Raw genomic sequence first — 20108 nt, 5'->3', positions numbered from 1 at the left:
ACCTCAGAGAGCCCAGCTGCAGTATAATTGACGCTCTGTTGCTTTCCCCGTACTCTGATAAGTAAAACCACAAACAGGCTTTTGCCTGAAAGGCAAGACATCTTTCCTGAGGAGGCTCATAAATACAGATTCTTTGGCGAGAGGTGTGTATAATCAGCGTATGAGCCAGCATTTTGCATGTGCAATGAACAGATGCGGCTGCATTATTCAGTTTCCCTATCTGACTTCCCTATTAAGATGTACTTCAGAAAATGTGATGTCAATGAACACATCTTCCCAAATGAAAATAACCAATGCCAAGAGGAGTTTCAAATGCTCCAGTTAACTCTTTGTCATGTTGGTTGCTTATTGAGTTCTCTGCCCAAAAGGTTATGACGTACTGTGTCGCTTCTAGTTTTCCTACTAAATATGAACTGATTTCTAATAATATTTTATGTGAAGCTACATTAATGAAGAAACACATCACACTATAGTAGAACAATGTTGGTTTTAACTCTGCCCTTTCTTTTTTTGTGAAATGTGACATTAATACCAAAAGTGAGTACATAAACTAAAAATACAGATATAGTTTAAAAAATGGCTGTAAAAGTGAACACCTGTGCAGCTGCCCCCCAGAGTGAGAAGTCAAATCTTGGTGGTACCTGAAACTCTGGTGTGTGCTTCCTCCTTCCTACAGTTACCATGATGTCACCATTGTGTTAGTGATTTTATTGCTTTTATGTAGAACTTTATGGCTGATTTATCCATTTCTAACAATATAGTTTAATGTTGCTTGTTTCATAGTGTATATATTTTTTTGTATATTTGTGCAAATGGACAAACCCATGAGTGCCTCCTTAAAAATGCACCCTGGATGCCTTGCTACATCTCTCTAGAGTCAGCCCTGTTCTTGTGTGTGTAGCTTTGGTTTATCTTTTTCACGGCTGTGTAACATTCCATTGGTAAGATTATGCTGCAGTTCATTTATGCATTGTACTGGTGGTTATTTGGGCAGTTTTTGATTGTAATAATTTCAAAGTGGATTGAATATTCTTTGACATGTCTCCTGGTGTACCTGTACTCAGACTCTAGGGTTTATACAAAGGATGTTTTCATGTTGCTTTTTAAAAGTTGTATTTTAAATTCCTTCTGGTTAAGTTAATGATAAAACATGCCAGTCCAATGCAAACATGATTTTATGGTAAATCCTAGTATTTCAGTCTTAATGGTACATATTGTCCATTTTAATACCTATCATTTGTGGACACACACACACACACACACTTATTTTATCTAAAGTGAGGTAAGATACTTTTGCAGGCAAGATTAACATTCAGGACAGAATGCAACATCGACCCAGATGTCCTTCCTTCCCCTACCACCCCACCTCCCCATATTCCCACATTTTTTAGTTTCATGAGTCTTTCCAAGAGAAATGAAAGTGAATCAGGCAAGATAATCTTAAATGGAGTTTGTCAGAGGCTGACATCTCTTTCGGCCTTTCACCAGTCCTGGTGTATCCTGGTCTATGAAGAGTGTGTGATTGTCAGCCGGGTAGAGCTGAGCCTTCAACAATGCCCGGTTAGGGTGTTTAATGTGCAAAGCTTGCTCCTTCTCTCTTACTTGAAGCAATATACCGAAGTGATTATATATCTAGTACTTCCTTGAAATGCTTTGTGATGGAACTTGCTGGTCAAGATGTCATTATTTCATTTATTGGACAGTTTGCAATTAGACATCTAACTCTTTGAGGTAAATTTTCCATTAGATTTTGTTGTGTTATAAAAGAGGAAAATTGTTTTTATTTAAAAAGTAATTTAGTTATTAAATGGACCAACTATCCAGCATTCCTTGTTATCCTTAGTAGTTTTAGGAGAATTCTACTTCTATTTGTTAAGTTCAGAGGAATAATTATATAATTTGTGTGATGGCAGCCATTAGTTTAATTAGAAAATTTCTTCTTTTAAGTGAGCTGAATCATCTTAAAGGGAATATACTTTGGGGCACATAGCTAGTGATTAATTGGAATCTTGTTTTATTGAAGCATTAGTTATGTAATAAGTATCTTTCCAGCAGGTTTCAAAAAACGATCAGAATAAATTAGCAAGGAAATATGCTAATTTGACTTTATCTGTAAATGATATTTTAAATTAGGACAATGGATCTAAAATGGCTCTTACATTTGTACTTACTTGCATATATTACCATTTACTTAGAGATAAAATTGGAAAATTTTTAATTACACAAATATTTGAATACAGTTACATAATATAGTTTATAAAAGCTCAGCTGTATAATAGTGAAACATACTCCCTCTTTGAATCTAAACTTTATTTAAACTTTATGCAAGATTCTTTATATAACTTTGGTTTCCAAATAAGGCATCCATTCCAGATAAGGAATATGATCATTTATTCTCCACACGGGGTCTTCATTAAAGTTCATCTGATCTTTCGGTTCAACCTTTTAGAGTTTACTTCACATCTCACGAAAATTTTCTCCTGGGTTGGGTGAAGTTGGAGGTCATCTATGTTTTCTGGGCAAAATGTCATCCTGAAGAGAAAACCAAAAGCAAACATAGTATTAGGTTTTAGATTTATGTAATGCATGCTTTATTTTTTAAAGATTATAGTCTTGTGTTTGCACATGTTTTCATAACTTTGGAGAAAACAAAACCCAAGTCAGTGGAAGCAAACAGGACACCAAGTCGGTGTGAGGCTTCCAGGCATTCTGTGCAGAGGTGACACCCTGCGCTTCTCTCTTATTGGTGTAGATGCTGTCCAGCCAATGGGGATGTTGCTGTGTGTTTTGGGTCCCTCTTGGAGACCCCAACTGCTGGACTGCTTTGACTGTCACTTAGCTTGGCCTGAGATGCTGTTTGGTGTTACTAACTGAATTGCATCTATTAGAAAAAAACAAGCAGTGGTCACAGAGATCTCTGACTTCTTTTTCTTTGCATTGAATCCAAGGTCAAGTATCTACTAAATCTTTTTCATTTTTAAAATTAAATTTTTAAAATTAAAAAAGTAAAAAAGCCAGACAGAGAAAGGCAAATATTTTATGGTATCACTGATATGTGGAATCTAGACAAGAAAACAAACAAACAAAAAAATCAAACTCACAGAGAAAGAGTAGAAAAGTGGTCACCAAGGGCAGGGGAGTGGATGGAGAAAATAGGGAGAGGTTGGTAAAAGGATACAAACTTTCAGCTATAAGATGAATAAGGTCCAAGGATCTAATGTAAAACATGGTGGCTATAGTTGATAACGCTGTATTGTAAAATTGAAATTTGCTAAGAGAGTAGAACTTAAATGTTCTCACCAAAAAATGAAGAAAAAACCCTGAAAAATAGGTGAGATGATGTATGTGTTAATTAACTCAATGCACAGGGGAGAGGGTGTTCCTTTCACAATGTATACTTATATCAAATCACCATGATGTATCTTTTAAATTTCTTACAGTTTTGTCAATTACACCTCAATGAGGCTGGAATTTTAAAAAGTGTTATGAGTAATTTATAATGCATTCTTGAAAAATCCAAGCAGTAAAGAAAGAAAGGAAGGCAAATATTAAAAATCTCCTTCACCATCACTGCCCTCCTGCTTTCATGGTTTGGCTTATGTCTTTCCAGACTCTTTCTAGGCATTTACACATAGACAGATGTTCATATGCAAACATAAAGATTATTTAATAGCAGTGGGATTATATTGTATATATTTTCTGAATATTTTCCATATCATCAAATAATGTAGGGGAGACCTGTTCATATCAGTACATGTAGACCTATTTCATTCTTTTTCACCTGCTGCATGACATTCCATTGTAGGAACGACTACATTTAGTCATTTTCCTGTTGATGGACATTGAGATTTTCCTGATGGCTTACTATTTTACAAATAATACTGCAACAAACATTTTTGTAATATATATTGTGGGTATTTCGAGTGTTTCTCCAGGACGGACACAGAGAAGTAAAATTCTGGGTCAAAGTATTATGTGTATTTAAAGTTTTGAGAATGTGAGCTCCATGAGACCAAGGGCTTTGTGTCTCCCGCTCACCACTGTCTACCTGGTGCCCACCACAGTGCCTGGCATTTGGAGGTGCTCCCTCAATGTTAGTTGCTAGATGAAACTTCCCTAGAGAAGTTTTGTAATTTACACCCCCGTGGAGTGTATGAGAACGCCCACTTCGCCACATCTTTACTGACTTGGGATGTTGTCTTGTTTTTTAATTTCCGCCAAACAAATTGGTGACTGGTGATCATTTCATTGACTTTTGTTATGTATTTCAGGGGTTACTGTGGAAATTGAACATTTTCTCATTGTGTTTAGCCAATCGCTTTTTCTGTCCTGCTACAAGGCTAGTATTTTCTGTCCTGTCTCTTCGCCCCACAACTGACCCTCTCATCCCTGACTCTGTGCCTTTAGAAGAGAAAACTACCTCTCATTGAATTCCTCCCACGGAAGCACATGGCAAATAACTCGACCATTTTTCTTTTGCCTTGTAGTTAGTACCTTTAAAATGATGAGGTTTGAAGTTTGCATCCCAGCTCTGGGATTTTGGTTTGTAGAAGGTACTCAAAGGTTGGGAGTTATTTGTCTCATGAGATAAATACTTTAATTCCCATTTCTTACTAAAGAACTATCTCAGAGAGGTACAGTTAGTGCCTGAGTTGCACAGCTGGCTAGCATTTAAAAAATTTAAACTGCCCATCTCTCTGGGAATGCCTTGTGGCCTTCCCTTTGCCTGCTACAGCACTGCCCTAACTGACCTGAGCTGATGATGTCTTTCTTAGACTTCCTAGACCATGCAGCAGAGACCCTCACTCTTCAAAGTGTGGACCATCAGATCAGCAGCCCCTAGGAGCTTGTCAGAAATGTAGAGTTTCAGGCCCCACCTCAACCTACTGAAGCACATCCTGCATTTTAACATGACTCCTAGAAGACTCCCATGCACATTGAGGTTTCAGAAGCCCTGGGACGGAGCACATGATTGGTAAAATTAAGGCATTTTATATTCCTAATTAGGTCCTGGAGTTTTATTATGCTAAAAGCCACAACTCAGATGTTTTTGATATCTGCCAATGGTACCCTGTACTCTGAAGACACATAGAAGGTACTGAGTACTTAACAACTTAAAAAACTATAGGTCCCAGAGCCCCTACCCTCTTTTCAGCTTGTACTTCCTATAGCCCTGGGGAAGGGTTTGATGCACTTATACTGTAATGTCTGGTACTGCAACTCTGCTAGCTGAGACTGAGGAAACCCAGATTAATGGGGCCAAGACTAATGCAGGAAGGAATTGTTGCAAACAGTGCACAGGCAAGAAATGGGCTATGAATCAGACAAACCCATGTCAGATCTGAGCTTGGACAACTATTAGCCATGTCCCCAAGCCGTGTAGCTTCTGTAAGCCTCTATTTCTAATCTGCACTGCCAACACTACCCACTTCGGAGAGAAGGGAAGATTACAGGAGACTGATGCTCCTGCGCCCCCAGTGTGTTGCCCGCATGCAGTTGGAGCTCTGCATGGCCATTCCCTTCCAGCTCCAGCTCCCTTTTGCAGAACCACGTGGGTAAGCGCCCGGGCAGATGGCAGCATTGTATTTTATACAGCCTTTCAGGTCAGGTCACATAGAATTGTCATGGAGGACAGCCACTGAAATGGAGGAATTACTCTTTGGCTGAGAGAATGTGGGGTGGGCTGGTGCTCAGAAGCAGAGCTGTTCTGAAGGGCCAAAATGCCAGGCAAGAATAGCTAAGTGGATAAGAGGAGAGAAGCAGTTTGATTTTCTCAGATTGATTATGTGGAGAAATCTGTTGGCCGACTGCAGAGTTCACTCTTAGTAATTGCCAGGATTTTGTACCTCAGGGAGATAAAATCTTAGAGTGCAGTTGCATGAGGGACTTGGGGGCAGAGTCAGCCACGGGCCGCTCCCGGCCACGGAACCCAAGCGCTGAGGGAGGAGTGTGGTTCAGAGGCGAGGGGCCTTACGTTTTCCATCTCTGCTGGGGACAAGCCAGAGAGAGCAAAAAGGGCCCCCAACAAAGGAAGGTGGGAGAGCAGAGGCAAGTCTCCTGAATCCAGAGGGTAGGAGATAAGAAAGGGCCTGGGGAAGGACGGAGAGTTCTCCTGTCGCGAGAACTCTAGAACAGCGTGGTTGCCATGGCAAAGGATATTGGGCATCCCTTTGCTCAGCTGACAGATCTGTGTCTTTCCATACTTCCTGCCCTGCCCCACCCCCAGATGGTCCCCGGGGACTTCGGGGCCAAGGGAGACGACAAAACACCCAGCGTTTCTTAAGGGTAATCCATTGGTCCACGGCAGCATTTCTTAAGGCTCTTGTTAATGAATGCATGTTTCCAGGCCCTTCAGCGCCCACAGTGAATCAGAATCTGCAGCTGGGTTGGGAATTCTGTGCACTGAATGAGCTTCCCAGTATTCTTTGGCCCTCTGAGATTTGAGAGGTGCCTCCACAGAGTGTGATTTTGAGGCCGTGATCTGATGAAAGCCTTTCTCTGGGTAGACAACAAAAAGAAAGGTCACATCTAGGTCCTTGCTCCCTTCAGCACGGTCCTTGTCCCTGCAGCCCCCAGGTCACCTGTTCATTTGCCTGCATGCTCAAGTTTGAAATGCACTGGGCTGGTGAGGTGGTTCTCAAACTCTGGGAGGCAGGTAGCTATTAACCACGGGTAGTGGGAAGAAGTGGGCCTGGTGACTGGAAGACTTGGGCGCATGTCTTGGTCCTTCTGCCTATGGCAGTTAGATCCCGGGATGGCCCTTCCACCTTTCCGGGCATCTGTATGCCGTCACTGGGACAGCAATGCCCACTTCGTAAGAAAAATGTAAGACATTGTGAAAGTGCTGGCATACGTAGATGCCTGGTGAGTGTGAGGAGGAGGCTGAATCAGCACTCACCTCTGCTGGGTTTCTCCTGCTTTTACGCTGATGCTCTTTACAACAAGGCCTGAGTAGAGAGGCTCTCTGCTCCATAGGATGATGTTTTGGACCGTGTTCCAGACACTGGCCCATACTGCGCTGTTTTCCCACTTGAACTTGATCATAACCAGCTCACCAATATCCACATCCAATGTGAGAAGAATGGAATAGGTTTTATTACTGGTAATTCCTCCGCTCCTTAAAGACACAAAGGAAACCAGACACAGTCAGCCTATGTGTAACAGCCAAGGGATGCTTAGGCACATTGAGGGCATGTTGGGTTTGCCTGAGTGACGTGGGATGGCCTTTCCTGCTGCATTTCCCAGCCTGGTTTCGGGCAGAGTGCTAATGGAGGTAGCGACACGTGCCAGGCTAGGAAGGGTTTTCCAGACCAGTAGTTTTGGAAGAACCAGGCTCTGAGAGTTCCACAAAAATGAATCTAGTCAACTTTGTTTAGCTCGGGCTTTTGTTTCTAGGTTAACAAATCAGGAAAGCTGCCCCCTGAGAGCCAGCCGTGCTTTGGCAGTGGCCTCTGGGCAGTCCAGCTCTCTGCAGGTTTCATTAATACTGTCCATAGAGCCACACTACATGCTTTTCTCTCTAGTAATTTTTTTTTCCTTCCCATATAATAGAAACTTCTGTCAAAACAACAAAGTATTAACACTAATAGAAAGCCGTATATTAAAGGGATACACCAATTTGGAGCAAGATTTAAATGCAGATCCTTTGAGAGCATTACCAGCTTTCCTCACTAATCTCCTAGACATTAAAATGTTCCCACATCGACAGAGCATCTGGTTGCCCTTTCCACTATTTAGAGCCATTCTCTGGGTCATCGGGGCAGTGCAGAGGTAACACCGGATTTAGAGGGAGACAGGTGGATAGAGGGGTCCCTTGTGGGGCTCATCGTAGCTTTTCCTGCAGACTGTTGTAGAGAATGGCGAGCACCCTGAGGCCGGGGTCCTCTCCACCGCTAGAGCACCGACACATGCCTGCTGAACAGCTGAGCCGGCGTGGCGAGCGGAGATCCCACGCTGGGGGCAGTTCAGGAAGCCGAGGGCTGAGGCCCGGGGTGGGTGGGGGCTGGTGCTGCTCCTGAGGGGGAGCCCATTCTGAAGGTCCAGGTGCTGAGGAAAAGCTGCAAGTGAGCTTTTTCTGGCCAGTGACACTGAGGGAGGCATGAGGCCACTGCTCGTGCTGTGAGCAGGTGTGTAACAAGGCGAAGGACTGATGGGGAGGGTTGGCAGTGCAGGCGGGTCGAGATGGGAACCTTGTGCCAAATCGAACGATACCAGCATAATTCTGGGTTATGGTTTGCAGAGCTCATGGGAAAGGCGCACAGGCCTTCCTGTGGACACCTGCTCCGGCCCCCACCCTGTCCTCCCTGCTTGGATCTTCTTGCGCTGTGGACACGGGACTATGCCATCTCTGGCTTCCCTCTCCAATCAGCTCATATCGCACTGGGCCCACCACATACACAGAGCGCCAACACAAAGCCATCGGGAACTGGGTGAGGCTGGGTTGGGATGACGAGGCACCAGGCTTGGGTGGATGTCCCGTCGGGAAGGGGGCTTGGGGCAGTCACAACAGGAGGAGGAGAGTAAGTTGTGTCTGGCCTGACTTTCAAAAAGTACAGAGTCCACCCAGACCGTGTGAGAAAAATCAACATGTTATCACCATGACAGGGCTGCATGATGTACTCACAGAGGGGCGGGAATTTTCTGCACTTCCTCTTTTGTTCCGAGGAGTGACATGACAAAGGTTGGTTCTACTGGTTTCTCAGTTTGGTTGATGAACTGGATCTTGAACTGGTAATGATAAACTAAAGAGAGAAAGAGGGTTGGGAGAGAGAGGGAGAGAGATAATTTAAGCAGGAATTCTTTTTTAAATTAAAAATCCCATTTTTTTAAATTGAAAAATGCAAAAGGAAAAGTCTGGATGGATAGAAAACATCTCTTTTCCTGGGTGGTGAGATTATGAATGCTTTTAAGTTTTTCTTTTTCCTTCTCTGTATTTCCTAAGTATCTACAGAGGACATATGTTGTGTTTGTAATGCAGTAATAATAAATTTTATCCAACAAAAGAAACAGAATAGGAGTGTAGTGTATCTCTGTACTCTCACCAATTTCTGGAGGCAATCCGGTTAGACTATTCCATGTATTTGGCAAGAGTCCCCTCTCATCAATCAAGGGATATATGTCTTTTAGGCACCTGACAAAGGGAAGAGAAAACACTACCATTTTTTGCTTTTGCCTCTGTCTGATGGGATCAGTTTGGGGAGGGGCAGAGCTCTAGCTGAGAAGTGTAACCCGGAATGACCACATCTCTGTATTCTCGGGCAGTTCCTGGGAACTAGCTCTGCGGGGTTCAGCAAGCACATTTTTCCAATGAAAATAAGATAAATCTAGTTGTAGTGCTTGGGCCTGCAAGTGTTCCGTCTTATCAAATGTCCAGAATGTCCTTCTACTGGGTTATTTGGAAGAAGATAACTTATTTTGCTTTTCTTTATCTAAATGCAGTCTATTTAATTGATAAAAGCAAATTGCTTGCTGTAGTCATGTATTGTTAAACATTTTACATCGCATTCTCTCATTTGCTTGTCAAAGTAACCTTGTGAGGTAGGCATTCTTCTTATTATCCCCTTTTTATAAATAAGAAACCTGCAGCTCAGAGAGGAAAAGTGACTTGCTCAAGGTCACAAACCAGAGTCTGTGCTGCGAGCCTGGACTTATTGTTAAGCTCCTAAATTGGCCTTGGTTTAGCCTGTATTGTTGCACCAAACAGCTTGTGGAGCTGTTTTAAAAATTACTGCACCTCATTCCAAAACAGCTGACTGCTGCTTGGACTTCTCCAAGTACCTGTAGTGTTTTAGCTCTGAGACTGCAAACTGGTTTAATGCGGCATGTCAATTTCACTTGATTGATAGGCCTGCCTCGAGCCCTATGTCGAGAGGGGTTCTGAGACATGCTCAGGCTCTTGGGAAGATTGGTGTCTGCCTTGGGCAAAGGACAGGGGACTTACAGCATGCTTGTACTTGCCTTTCCTATTCTAGAGAGTGATTAATCCACTAATCTGGGTATAGTGTCTTGCACATAGTAGGTGCTTAATAAACTTTTGTGGGGTGAATGAATTGACAGTGCTTGGGAGTATCAGGATGTGTACCAACATTTAGTAAGATGAAAATCACCTCTGAGATTCCAAGATCTGAGTTTCAAGCTTTGTTGCAGGAGAATTCCCCCTGGAAAGTATAGATCATGGAACTAGCGACTTGATCTTCCATTCTATGTGCCCAGCATGTGGAAATTCCTCATCTTCATGAATCAGTCTCCAGGCTCCCTTACGGTGCATTTCTGCAGGACTTTGGGAGCTACCTGCAAACTCAGCAGCAGCTGTTGCTAATGGTAATGCAGAGTTTCGGGCTTATTTACACATCCTTACCCTTTGGGTTAAACCACACTTCCCATTTGAGTTTTGTGGTGTATTCGTTCTTGTGCCTGTTTATATCTCTTGGGTTTTACTTAAGGGGTTGTCTTTGAGCACCAAAGTTTATTTGGGTGTATTTATGTTCACAGAAAGGACCAAACACTAAAGAGTTTACTTGTAGGCTGTAAACTTCCTGCTTTATGGAAGAGCTAGCTCAGGCAGCACGTGGCACCCAGGACGGTGCCCTGTATGGAACAGGTGCTCAGACCCTCAAGCCTGGAATAAAGCAATTTGATGCTCTCAAGACTGAGGCTGTGGGTGAGAAGAAAAGAAGGGCTGTAGCCCAGCTCCCAGGGAGGGTGACAAACCTTGGTGGCAGCAGTGGAGATGGCCTCTGGCCTATCACCCTCAAGCCTCTGGGAGGTCTTAAGCTATTCGGTGTTTGTCAGGGGAACTCTGTAACAAGTGTTGCAATGAAGCAAAGGAAAGGTCCTTCCAGAGATACAGTCCATAGGCACAGGTGGCAGGCAGGATGTGGATGGGATGAGGTGGGAGGACTGGCCTTGAGCTAACCTCTGAACGAGCAGGCAGGGCATCTTCCAGTGCTCAAGGAATGCTCACAGCAACTGGTTTTAATCCAGTTTATATGTGTTAATTGGAAGTCTACCTGTGCCCAGCCCAGTGCTAAAAAGTCCGGGTACTTTGCATCTACTATTTCATTTAATCTAATAATAGAGGAAACTGAAGTGCAGAGAGGTTAAGTGTCTTTCCCAGGATCACACAGCTAGTAAGTAGCATAGCTGGGACTGCCTGGTTCCATAACTTGAACTTTTCCATGTTTTTATCCAGGACTAATAGCTTTATATGCTCTAAGGAAAAAGTTGAAGGGTAGAAAGAGAGTTAAGCTCAGAAATGTCATAACAGAATTATTTAACTAAAAATACCAGAAGTACCTTAAATATTCACTAATAGAGAAATGACTGTGGACTAATAATGACAATTGTGAGAACTACCACTTTGGTTCTTTATTTTTCCCAGACTGAGCTGATCGTTTCATGTAATTGTCTCCCTTCTCTTTACAACAACTTTGCAAGACGCCTGCTTCACCCTCCATCCTCCTCATTTTACAAACGACAGAGCTGAAGCTCAGGACAGGTAGTAACTGGTCCATTGTCATGAGGCTAAGAATTGGTGAAAAGCCACACTTAGATGTCAGTCTTCTGATTCCATTCATATGCCCAGCCATGTGGTTTTCTCTTCTGAAGGCATTAAAAGATATTTTTGGATCAATTTCAATGCTTATGAAAGAAGTGGAAGAAAACCAAACCACTTTGCAAACAAGAACCAGGAGAGGAAATTGCATGTCTAACAGGAGACCAGGTCTATGCACCAGAACGCAGCAGAGGAGGCTTCGCAGAAATATTAATAGTGCTCATCTCTGGGGAGGAGGGAGAGGCGTAATTTGTATTTTTCTTGATGCTTTTCTGCAAGTTCCATGTTTTCTACAATAAGCATGTACTCTAAGTAGAATCTTATTGGAAAAATGGAAAGCCTTTAAAAGTATTAAAAAAGAGAGCAATGGGCCCAGAAACTGTGCTCCGAGCCTTGGAAGAGCAGCTGGAAACTAGAGCAGCTCCTGTGATCCTCGTCACTTCTGCCTTGGGCATTGGCGTCCATGTTTCATCTCCCCCAGGGCAGCTTTGCTCATTTCACTGGGTGTAGCTCCAAGCATCTCAGGAGTACTTCTGGGGCTCTTTGTATAAACGAGGCAGGACACATGTGCATTAGAGACCCAAACTGTCATTAGCAACAATAACTTCCTTTTGTTGAGACCCTACTACACATCAGTCAGTACTAAGTGTTCTATGTTAGTTTTGATCCTCATAATAAGGCTAAATAATGATAGTGTGCTGGGTAGGCTCCGTTTTCTGCCCCTACCCCTGCCACCCCCATCCACTCTTTGCCCAGCTCTGAGCCCAGGATGTGACCCCACAGTCTACATCTCCCAGGGTTCCCTTGCTAGATGGTTTCTGGTTCCAGGGACTGATCCCTGGGAGGCACCAGCAGGAGACTGGGGCTGAGCAGAGAGAGGTGAGGGGTTTTTTTCCTTGCTCCCCACTACTTGAATCTGACCTCTCAAGAGGTGCTCCGCGGGATTAGCTGCAGTCAGCAGCCCTCCGCCACTGCTCCCTGTTGCTGGCTGTTCCTGTCCCTCGCTCCTCCCCAATGGTGGTTAGATTTGGGTGCATCAACACCCCTGTTGCTTTTCTTAATTCCACCCACTCTCTGTAAGAAGCTGAGAGAAGGAATGGTGTCCTCTTTTCTGCTGAGCCCTAGACAGACCTGGTGGCAATTATTCTGGTGAATTACAGACAAGGAAGCAGACGTTTGGATAGGTGTGCATGGTCACCCAGAAAGAAGCGGAGCAGAATTTGAACCCAGGTGCCTGTCTATTCCCAAAAACCCTTCCCTCTGTCTCCTGGGGTTCTGATTCTGCAAGTTGAATCTGCCCTTTGAAAGCAAATGGCACACTCTGTCCCTGAAGAAAAGCTGTGGTCAGAACCGCCGGGAAGGAAGTCCAAGTGCCTGCCAGCTCCCGCCCTGACACCATCCTGGGCTTTCACTGCTGCACATTCCTCCCACCTGTTCCCCCAAGGCCTAGCCCCTGACTGGGGATAACTGCTTCACGTCCCTGCACTGGAGGTGGGTTTTTGTCTTTTTTGTTCTTAGACTGAACAGTAGTGAGTAGGAGAGCATTGTGCATATCTGAGATGCCAGGGTCCCCTGGTTCTGGGGAGAGTGTGAGATCCAGGGTGGCTTAGATGATTGCCAAAGACCCTTTAGCTCTCTCATCCCACAAATGAGGATAAGCCATCTTCCTGCAGTGTGTCCCCGCGCAGAACCCCGAAGGGGCAGAAGCCGTGAGGAGCCTGAGTAAGCTGGTCCCAAGGGCTCCCAAAAGGAGAGGGGGCTCAGAGGCGAGGGCACGAGGCCACCCTGGCACCTGCAGGAGCTCACTGAATGCACCGTGTGCTGGCAGCCCAGGAATCCTGAATTACCTGCACTCAGAAAGTCACTTTTTTGGAGAAATCTTGAAATGAAATAATTTTTTTAAATATGCAAGGACCTTTCAAACTGAGGAACAAAACTATTTGTTCTTATTTTGGATTTTCATGTTTGTCTTTAAAAGGAAAAAAAGACAACTTGCCTATCACTGCCTCCCCCCCCCCACTATGACTAGGATACCACTACAAAGGTTAAGGAAAAAGGAATGAGTAATTTTGCTCACTCTTCCTGACGACATGTTTAATAAGGATTTTAAAAAATGACTTAGGGAAAATGCTTTTGATCCTGTGACTGCAAAGAGGCCAGTATTATAATGCATTCCTCAGCTCAGGCAGGATAAATTATTTCAGGACTTAAAGATGAGAATCATGAAATAGTCCATTAACTCTGAATGAGGTCAGGCAAACTGCACCTACGGCAGAGGTGTGAGGCCTCTGGAATTCTCCTCCCCAGAGGGTCCTCCTGAGATTCAGATGCCCTAAGACCCTGGATTCTCATCTCACGTCGGTCCCACTGGTGCCACTTAAAAAAAACCAAAACACTTAAGTCCCTTTTTACAAGCCAGCCATTGAGAGCATCAGGTTGTGGAATTTCTGAAAAGAGAATATGTGTGTGGGGGTGGGGTGGGGGTGGGGGCGGGTGTGTAATTGTTTATGTCTTATGAAACAGAATGATTCTGAATCATTAGATACTGGCTCTGGGAGATATTATGACTCTCTTTGCAAACATCAGAGGCCGTTTTCTTCCTAGTGTATTGATTTTCTCTCGTGGAAATGGTAGGAATGAAATCTCTTGTGTTTTCTTGCTGGAAATGCCTCTAAGCCAAGAGGAAGACTGAAGGTCATGGGATTGAGGCCTAAGTGGGGGGTTACTGCCTGAGGCAGCCAGACCTGGCAGGGCCTGATTGAATTAACTCAGCATGGGTTCAAGGAACGAAGAAAGGGGCAAGCGGCTTTGTGAACATACCCATGTGTGCGTGTATGAGCTTTTGTTGAGGCCCACATTTGGGCTTAACAGTCCTGCCCCATTTATGTGATGCTCCTGATGGGGTTCAGAATGAGCTTCCCTAAAACATGCCACTTCGACATGAGGATTACTTTGAGCTAAAGACAATAAAGGCACAAAGACTCAGGAAGTGCTTTCACCTTCCCTGTAACTGCCTCTAATAATTTAGACAGAGGGCTGGTCCAGGGCGAGGGCTGGCTGAGAGAACTACGGAGGCAGAGGCTGGGCGTGGCAGGCGGGGGAGCTGGGCGGGGCCTGTTTGCTCACATTCCTCGCAGGCCCCTTCTCTCTGCCTGGCATGGCGAATGCTGGCTTACCAAACGCAGCTCTTCCCATCTTCTTGAGAAATGCCTTCTTTGCTTTGAAGCCCCAGACCCCTGACTCCTTCTCCTCAGTTCAGGACGGCATACAAACCTCGACTGCCTGTCTTTGAACCTTTCAGGTCTATGTGAGGACCCTGTATATACAAAATTAAATTTGCTTATCTCCTGTTGATCTGTCTTAGGTCAATTTAATTAATAGACTAGACGAAAGAACCTGGAAAGGGAGAGGGAAATGTTTCCTCCCCTGCACCCTGATGTCACAAGATAGGACGCTAGCCCCTTCGGTGGGGTGGAGATGGGTGTGCGTGCGTGTGTGTGTGTGTGTGTGTGTGTGTGTGTGAGGGGGTGAGGAGGGTGTGCTGCTGTCGGCCTGCTGCCAGCTCTCTGTGCCATGAGTCCCCAGCTGGGACGGGGGCCCTGGGTTGGAGTCCTCCCTGCCGCCAGCACCCCGTGGTCACGAGCACTCATGGCCTCTGAAGCTCAACTTCTTCACTGTCACATGGGCACCAAGTGCCCTCATAGGGTTGTCAGGATGTGATGAGATGGCTTGTGGAAGAGTGCCTGCCTCCTAGAAGGGGCGAAAGCAGTGACACCTATTCCCTGCCCCATGCTGGACTCACCAGGCCCAGTCCTGAGCCCCACCCGCAGGTGCCCGCCGAGTGGTTGCCCCCCACACAGCCATGTTGTGGCTGAGGAAGCCGAGGCTCCAGTAGGCTTCGTCACTAGGTCAAGGTCGCATCTGTGGCTGATTCGGGACACTCCTTATCTCTTACCCTGCATTCTGCTAACCTACTGCTTCTTCTGGAACTCTCCCTGGTAATCAGTGAAAACCCAGAAAAGTAGCTGAGAAAAGCCACAGATATACAGATTCCCCAAGTCACAGTTTGGCTGGTTATCTCACTGACCAGAAGAAAAGAGAGCGCTCATCAGCTGGCACAGCCACAGAAGCCAGTTCTCATGGGCTGGACGAGGCCCTGAGGGGGCAGGGAGGAAGCACGCGCAGTGTGTGTGTGTGTGTGTGTGTGTGGCCAGCTGTGGGCCTGCACCTAGGAGGCCCTGTGGAGTGGAGAGAGCGAGGGCTGTGGAGTCAGAACTGGGGTCACACACTGCATTTGCCACTCACAGACTGTGTGACTTTGGGAAGATCCAACCTCTCTGACTCATTTTCTCCATTGGAACATTAAGCAGGAGTCAGTGCCCACCACTGCCGGTCTCTGTCTCCCTGGGTGGCTGTGAGGATTAGGTAACAACCCAGATCATTTGCTCCTTGCATTCAGCGTGGGGCCTGGGCAGCGTAAGGCCCCGCGAGTGCCTCTTCCCTTCCCTCGCCGGTTCCCTCATCCAGCGGAGTGAAGATTAATTGGATAAGGTGCTTGCAGAGCGGGACTTGTGACCCAGATGCATTTGCCTTCCTTCTCTCTTCAGAAATGGGCTCCCGCACTGGGAAAGCTGGGAGTGTCCAGGACGGAGCGGGCGATGAGCGGCTGGGTTTCACCCAGAACTGCTGCCCTATTCTCTTTGGCTACTGCTCTGCCCCAGCGTGGGCCCATGTTCTGGCATTGTCGAAAATAACCCTTTGGTGGTTTTGTTGAAATGTTGTCGGAGCCTGAGGAATGAGGGCTGTTTAGTCATCTTTGAGCCACTACAATCAAGAGGCGTTGTTTATTTTGCCCAGCCAGGCTGGGCACAAAAATACACAGTGTAATTAGACATTCTTGAAAAGTATGGATTGCGGGTTCTCTGTAACCAGTTTGGGCAAGTCTGTTCTGTTATGTATCTGTAAGTATTCATCAATGCTGGAGGGGGCCAGTGAAGGAGGATTTGGGGGCTCACGTCAGAGATGATCTCCGTCATGGTGGGCAGAGGGAGATGTAGTTACAGGGCCAGGCCTAGATTAAATGCTTCATGCCAGTACCATTGATAGAACTTTCTGTGATGATGGAAACAAACTATTTCTGTGCTCTCCCATATGGCAGCCATGTATTTGGGCCCTTGAAAGGTGGTAGTGTGATGAGGAATCGAAGTTTTCATTTCGTTTCATTTTAAGTAATTTACATGGCCACAGGTGGTGAGTGGCTGGCTGCCCTACTGGACAATGTAGCCTCACACAGATGGCAGCAGCCGGTGATCAGCCCCTTCCAGGCAGGTGGGTCTCACCTGGGTCTAATTTCAGCCATACCCAGGGCGGCTGGAGGTGACCACTGGGAGGCTGCTCCCCGTCAGTGAGCACATCAGGATTTTGCCCAGTGGAAGGACTGAGGCAGAACTGGGCAGAAATTGGAGGAGGAGGAGTGGGGAGTAGAGGAGGGTGCCGTGCAGGTTGGGGCTCAGCGCTGGAGCCTCTGTTAGGGGCTGGAAATGGGCTCTGATGCGTTTCAGGCAATCCTGCCTCTGTGAGTCCTGCCTACTGGCCTCATAAGTCCTGTTCTCATCAGATGTCCCTGGAGCAAGACGAGTAGCTGGTAACAGAGACAACAGATGTTGTCCCCCAGGGACTCATTGCCTGTCCTCCTGTGGGGAGGGTGCTGGTCTCCACAGAGCCACTGAGGGAGGGGCTCTGCCTATTCTGGTTCAACTTACGTTTGGAGAATAAGTGACTGGATGGGCTCATTGGTTTTGGCAGCTGCTGGGGAGATACTGCTGCCCTTGTGCCATTCTTTGGTCCTCCCTTATAGGAAAGGGGTCCCTGTGAGCGCAGCAGCCCTGGGGGGTGCCCGGCAGGAGGGAAGGGCCTTTCCTTTCCAGCCTGGCTGTGCCTACCGCTCTCCCCTCTCTGGGTGCTTCCTCCCTCCCCCGTCTCCAAGCCCCCAGCAGCGTCCTGGGTGGACCAGCCCCTCGCTTCAGCAAAGCCCTGGAAGCTGGAAGATGACCTCCTTTCCTCCCAGCTGATCTTAAGGAGAAAGAAAAATGGTCCCCCTCTCTTCCCTCCTTCCTTCACCTCTACAAACAGACCAGGGGCAGGTTGCTGAGGTAAAGGATCACTCAATTAGTTGCCTGGAGGTCTGGGCCTAAATGCTGGCTCTGCCAAGAATTATCTGAAAGGCTTAATCACTCCAGGCGGCTTTGCCATTTCAAAGAGGGGCTGGTTAACCCTAAGGAGGGTCTAATTGGCAGCCTGGGGTTCCCTCAACTGATCCCCAGATGACCCCTAAGGGACAGACAGGGGAGGGCCCTCTGGCCCTTCAGGCTGGAACAATCCCACCTTCACTCCAAGCGCTCCCAGAGGCTCTCAGCTGCGCACAGGGGTTCTTGTCCTTACTGGACTACGTGGAAGGGAAATCTGGCTGGAGAGCAAGCGCTCAGATGAAGAGGAATCCTGTGCCTAAAAAATAAGTCTCTGGGGGGCTTGAACTCGTGAGTGTGATAAAAAGGGACACTGACCAGGAGTTCGATGCACTTGGGTTCCAGGCTGTGGGCGGGTCCCTCCACCCAAGTTTTGCTTCCCTCCTCTTTAAAAAGGGATCATAACCAGCCCGCCCACCTTGCTTGGCTGTTGGGGGAAACGCAGAGTCGATGGCAGCACCAGACATTTTGTATAAAACACTGCCTAGATGCGAAGGGGTGCTGATGGCCTGTTCACCTTCTGCAGCTCAAAGACCTATTTGCAGGGGAATGGCTGCACAGCACAGCACAGCACCCGTGCCTCCCGAGCACGTGCTGTGAAACAGTGACATGCTAAATCACTCTCGAGCTGTTTTAAGGATTAGGCAGAAATGTTAATGGCAACAGATGTCAGCTTGCTCCCTCCTGGAGGAGTGAGACCTCAGTGGAGTATTTCTCTGCTGGCTTTGGTCCAAGTTGCAGCTACGGCCCTTTCTCTGGCCTCTGTTCCAATGCAGAGAGTGACAGGGGCTCAGTTTCTGCCCTGAGGTTAAGGATCTGATTGGGAAACACTGGAAGCTGAGCTTCATCTTGGGAGGGCCTCAACCAGACAACGGTATCCTGTCCGGTCAGCTGATCCAAACTTTGGAGGAAGTGGGGGCTGCAAAGATAGCCCGGAGCCCAGTTTTCTGTGGAGGTGGTGAGCAGAGATGAAAGCACTGGGTTCTGGTCTAGTTTGGAGCCGCTTCCAGGTCCCTCTGAGACCTGGGTGGTCAAGGCAAGGGCTCAGGAACTCCAGATCTAACATTTAGGAGAGCGTGGACATGGATGAAGAGAGGCCAACCCAAGGATTGCTCCGGAAAGTATCTGGGTTTCTCCTCCTAGCACTTGGCAGTAAGGTGGCCCCATTCTTGGGAAAAGAGAGAGGCTGTGTCAGCATCACTGTCTGGAATCTGCGGTTTCAGAAACACTAAAATAGCAGAGCCTGAGTTGCTCCAGGAAAAGACTTCAGGGACCTCCTGAAACTGCAGACAAGTGGCTGCCCTTCCGAAGGCTCTGGGCCACCCACACTTACCTTTGAACGGGGCCTGGGCTCGTGTCATGAGGAAGAGCCTCTTGCTCTTCTTGCTTAGCGGCTGCTGGCGGATGTGGTAGCCCAGCGTGTTGCAGTGGCCCTGCCTGCAGCTCAGGCACATGCCCCGGCGGAAGCTGTCCATGTCGCTGCACAGGTAGGCCGTGCTCTGCAGGCTGGCATGCAGCAGCGAGTCGATGAACAGGTGCACTGACCGCTCGTGGGCGCATTTTATGGTCTGGGTAATGGCTGGAACACAGGGCAAGAAGGATGGTGTCGCCCCTTAATCCAGTGTGCCCTCAGTGCAAAGGGTGGCCTTGTTTCTCAGCACAGACGGGCTGCACATGAGGAGGGCGGGCTGGAATTGCAGAGGCTGACCCGCCCACAGCAGTGCGATGGGGTTCCTGACTGAAGGCCCCAGAAAGAGAAGAACCCCTTTCAGGCACTCAGCACAGAGGCATGATCCCTGGTGCCACAGGGCTCCTGAGGGCACCCCCCACTTCAGCGTGTTGCCGTGGGTACTTTAATAGGAACCCAAGTCAAATTTTCCAAGAAAACAGTAGTGTAAATCCTTTCAGAGATATTTCTGTCTCATGATTAAAAGTCACACGTGCTGATACTTTGGGGTGAGTTAGCTGGACAGGCCTATGTGGAACTCCTCTTTTCTTAATAAAGCGAGGTAAATGCGTGCCAAGGCACTCATGCGGTTCGACTAATGGTCTGGGGAAAGCTGAGGCCTCTCTGCCAGAGTCGACCTTCTGTCCCAAAGCAGCCATTGCATCCCTGGGGCAACTGGCCTATCAAACCTGCATGGGGACTGGCTTCCAGGACAGGCCACAGGAACCAGGTCCGAAGGGCCCTACCCAAAACAGCAAGCTGAGGAGGTTTATCTACCATGGGTTGTTTTATCTTTTGTTTTTTTCAATGCTCCAAATCTTAACTTAATCTGTAGTAAATGATTCTCAAGGAATGTTGAGGA

General features: G+C 46.8%; 1 protein-coding gene across 3 annotated transcripts in view; it reads right to left on the bottom strand.

Moving 5' to 3' along the window:
- Window positions 1–2200: 2200 nt before the first annotated feature.
- The window catches only part of LIPC (lipase C, hepatic type), a 146177-nt gene continuing 128269 nt past the window's right edge, over window positions 2201–20108 (bottom strand). For all 3 annotated transcript variants that reach the window (XM_037021031.2, XM_037021030.2, XM_073211906.1), the window contains 4 exons: window positions 19133–19378; window positions 8624–8741; window positions 6899–7117; window positions 2201–2532 (listed from right to left, as the gene is read on the bottom strand). In XM_037021031.2, coding sequence (XP_036876926.2) covers window positions 2421–2532; window positions 6899–7117; window positions 8624–8741; window positions 19133–19378 — 695 coding nt within the window. In that variant the 3' untranslated portion in view covers window positions 2201–2420. The remainder of the gene's footprint in view (window positions 2533–6898; window positions 7118–8623; window positions 8742–19132; window positions 19379–20108) is intronic.

The sequence above is a fragment of the Manis javanica genome, chromosome 8 (genome assembly GCF_040802235.1).
Source record: "Manis javanica isolate MJ-LG chromosome 8, MJ_LKY, whole genome shotgun sequence".
Taxonomy (NCBI): Eukaryota; Metazoa; Chordata; class Mammalia; order Pholidota; family Manidae; genus Manis; species Manis javanica.
This window is presented reverse-complemented; position numbering and strand designations above follow the sequence as displayed.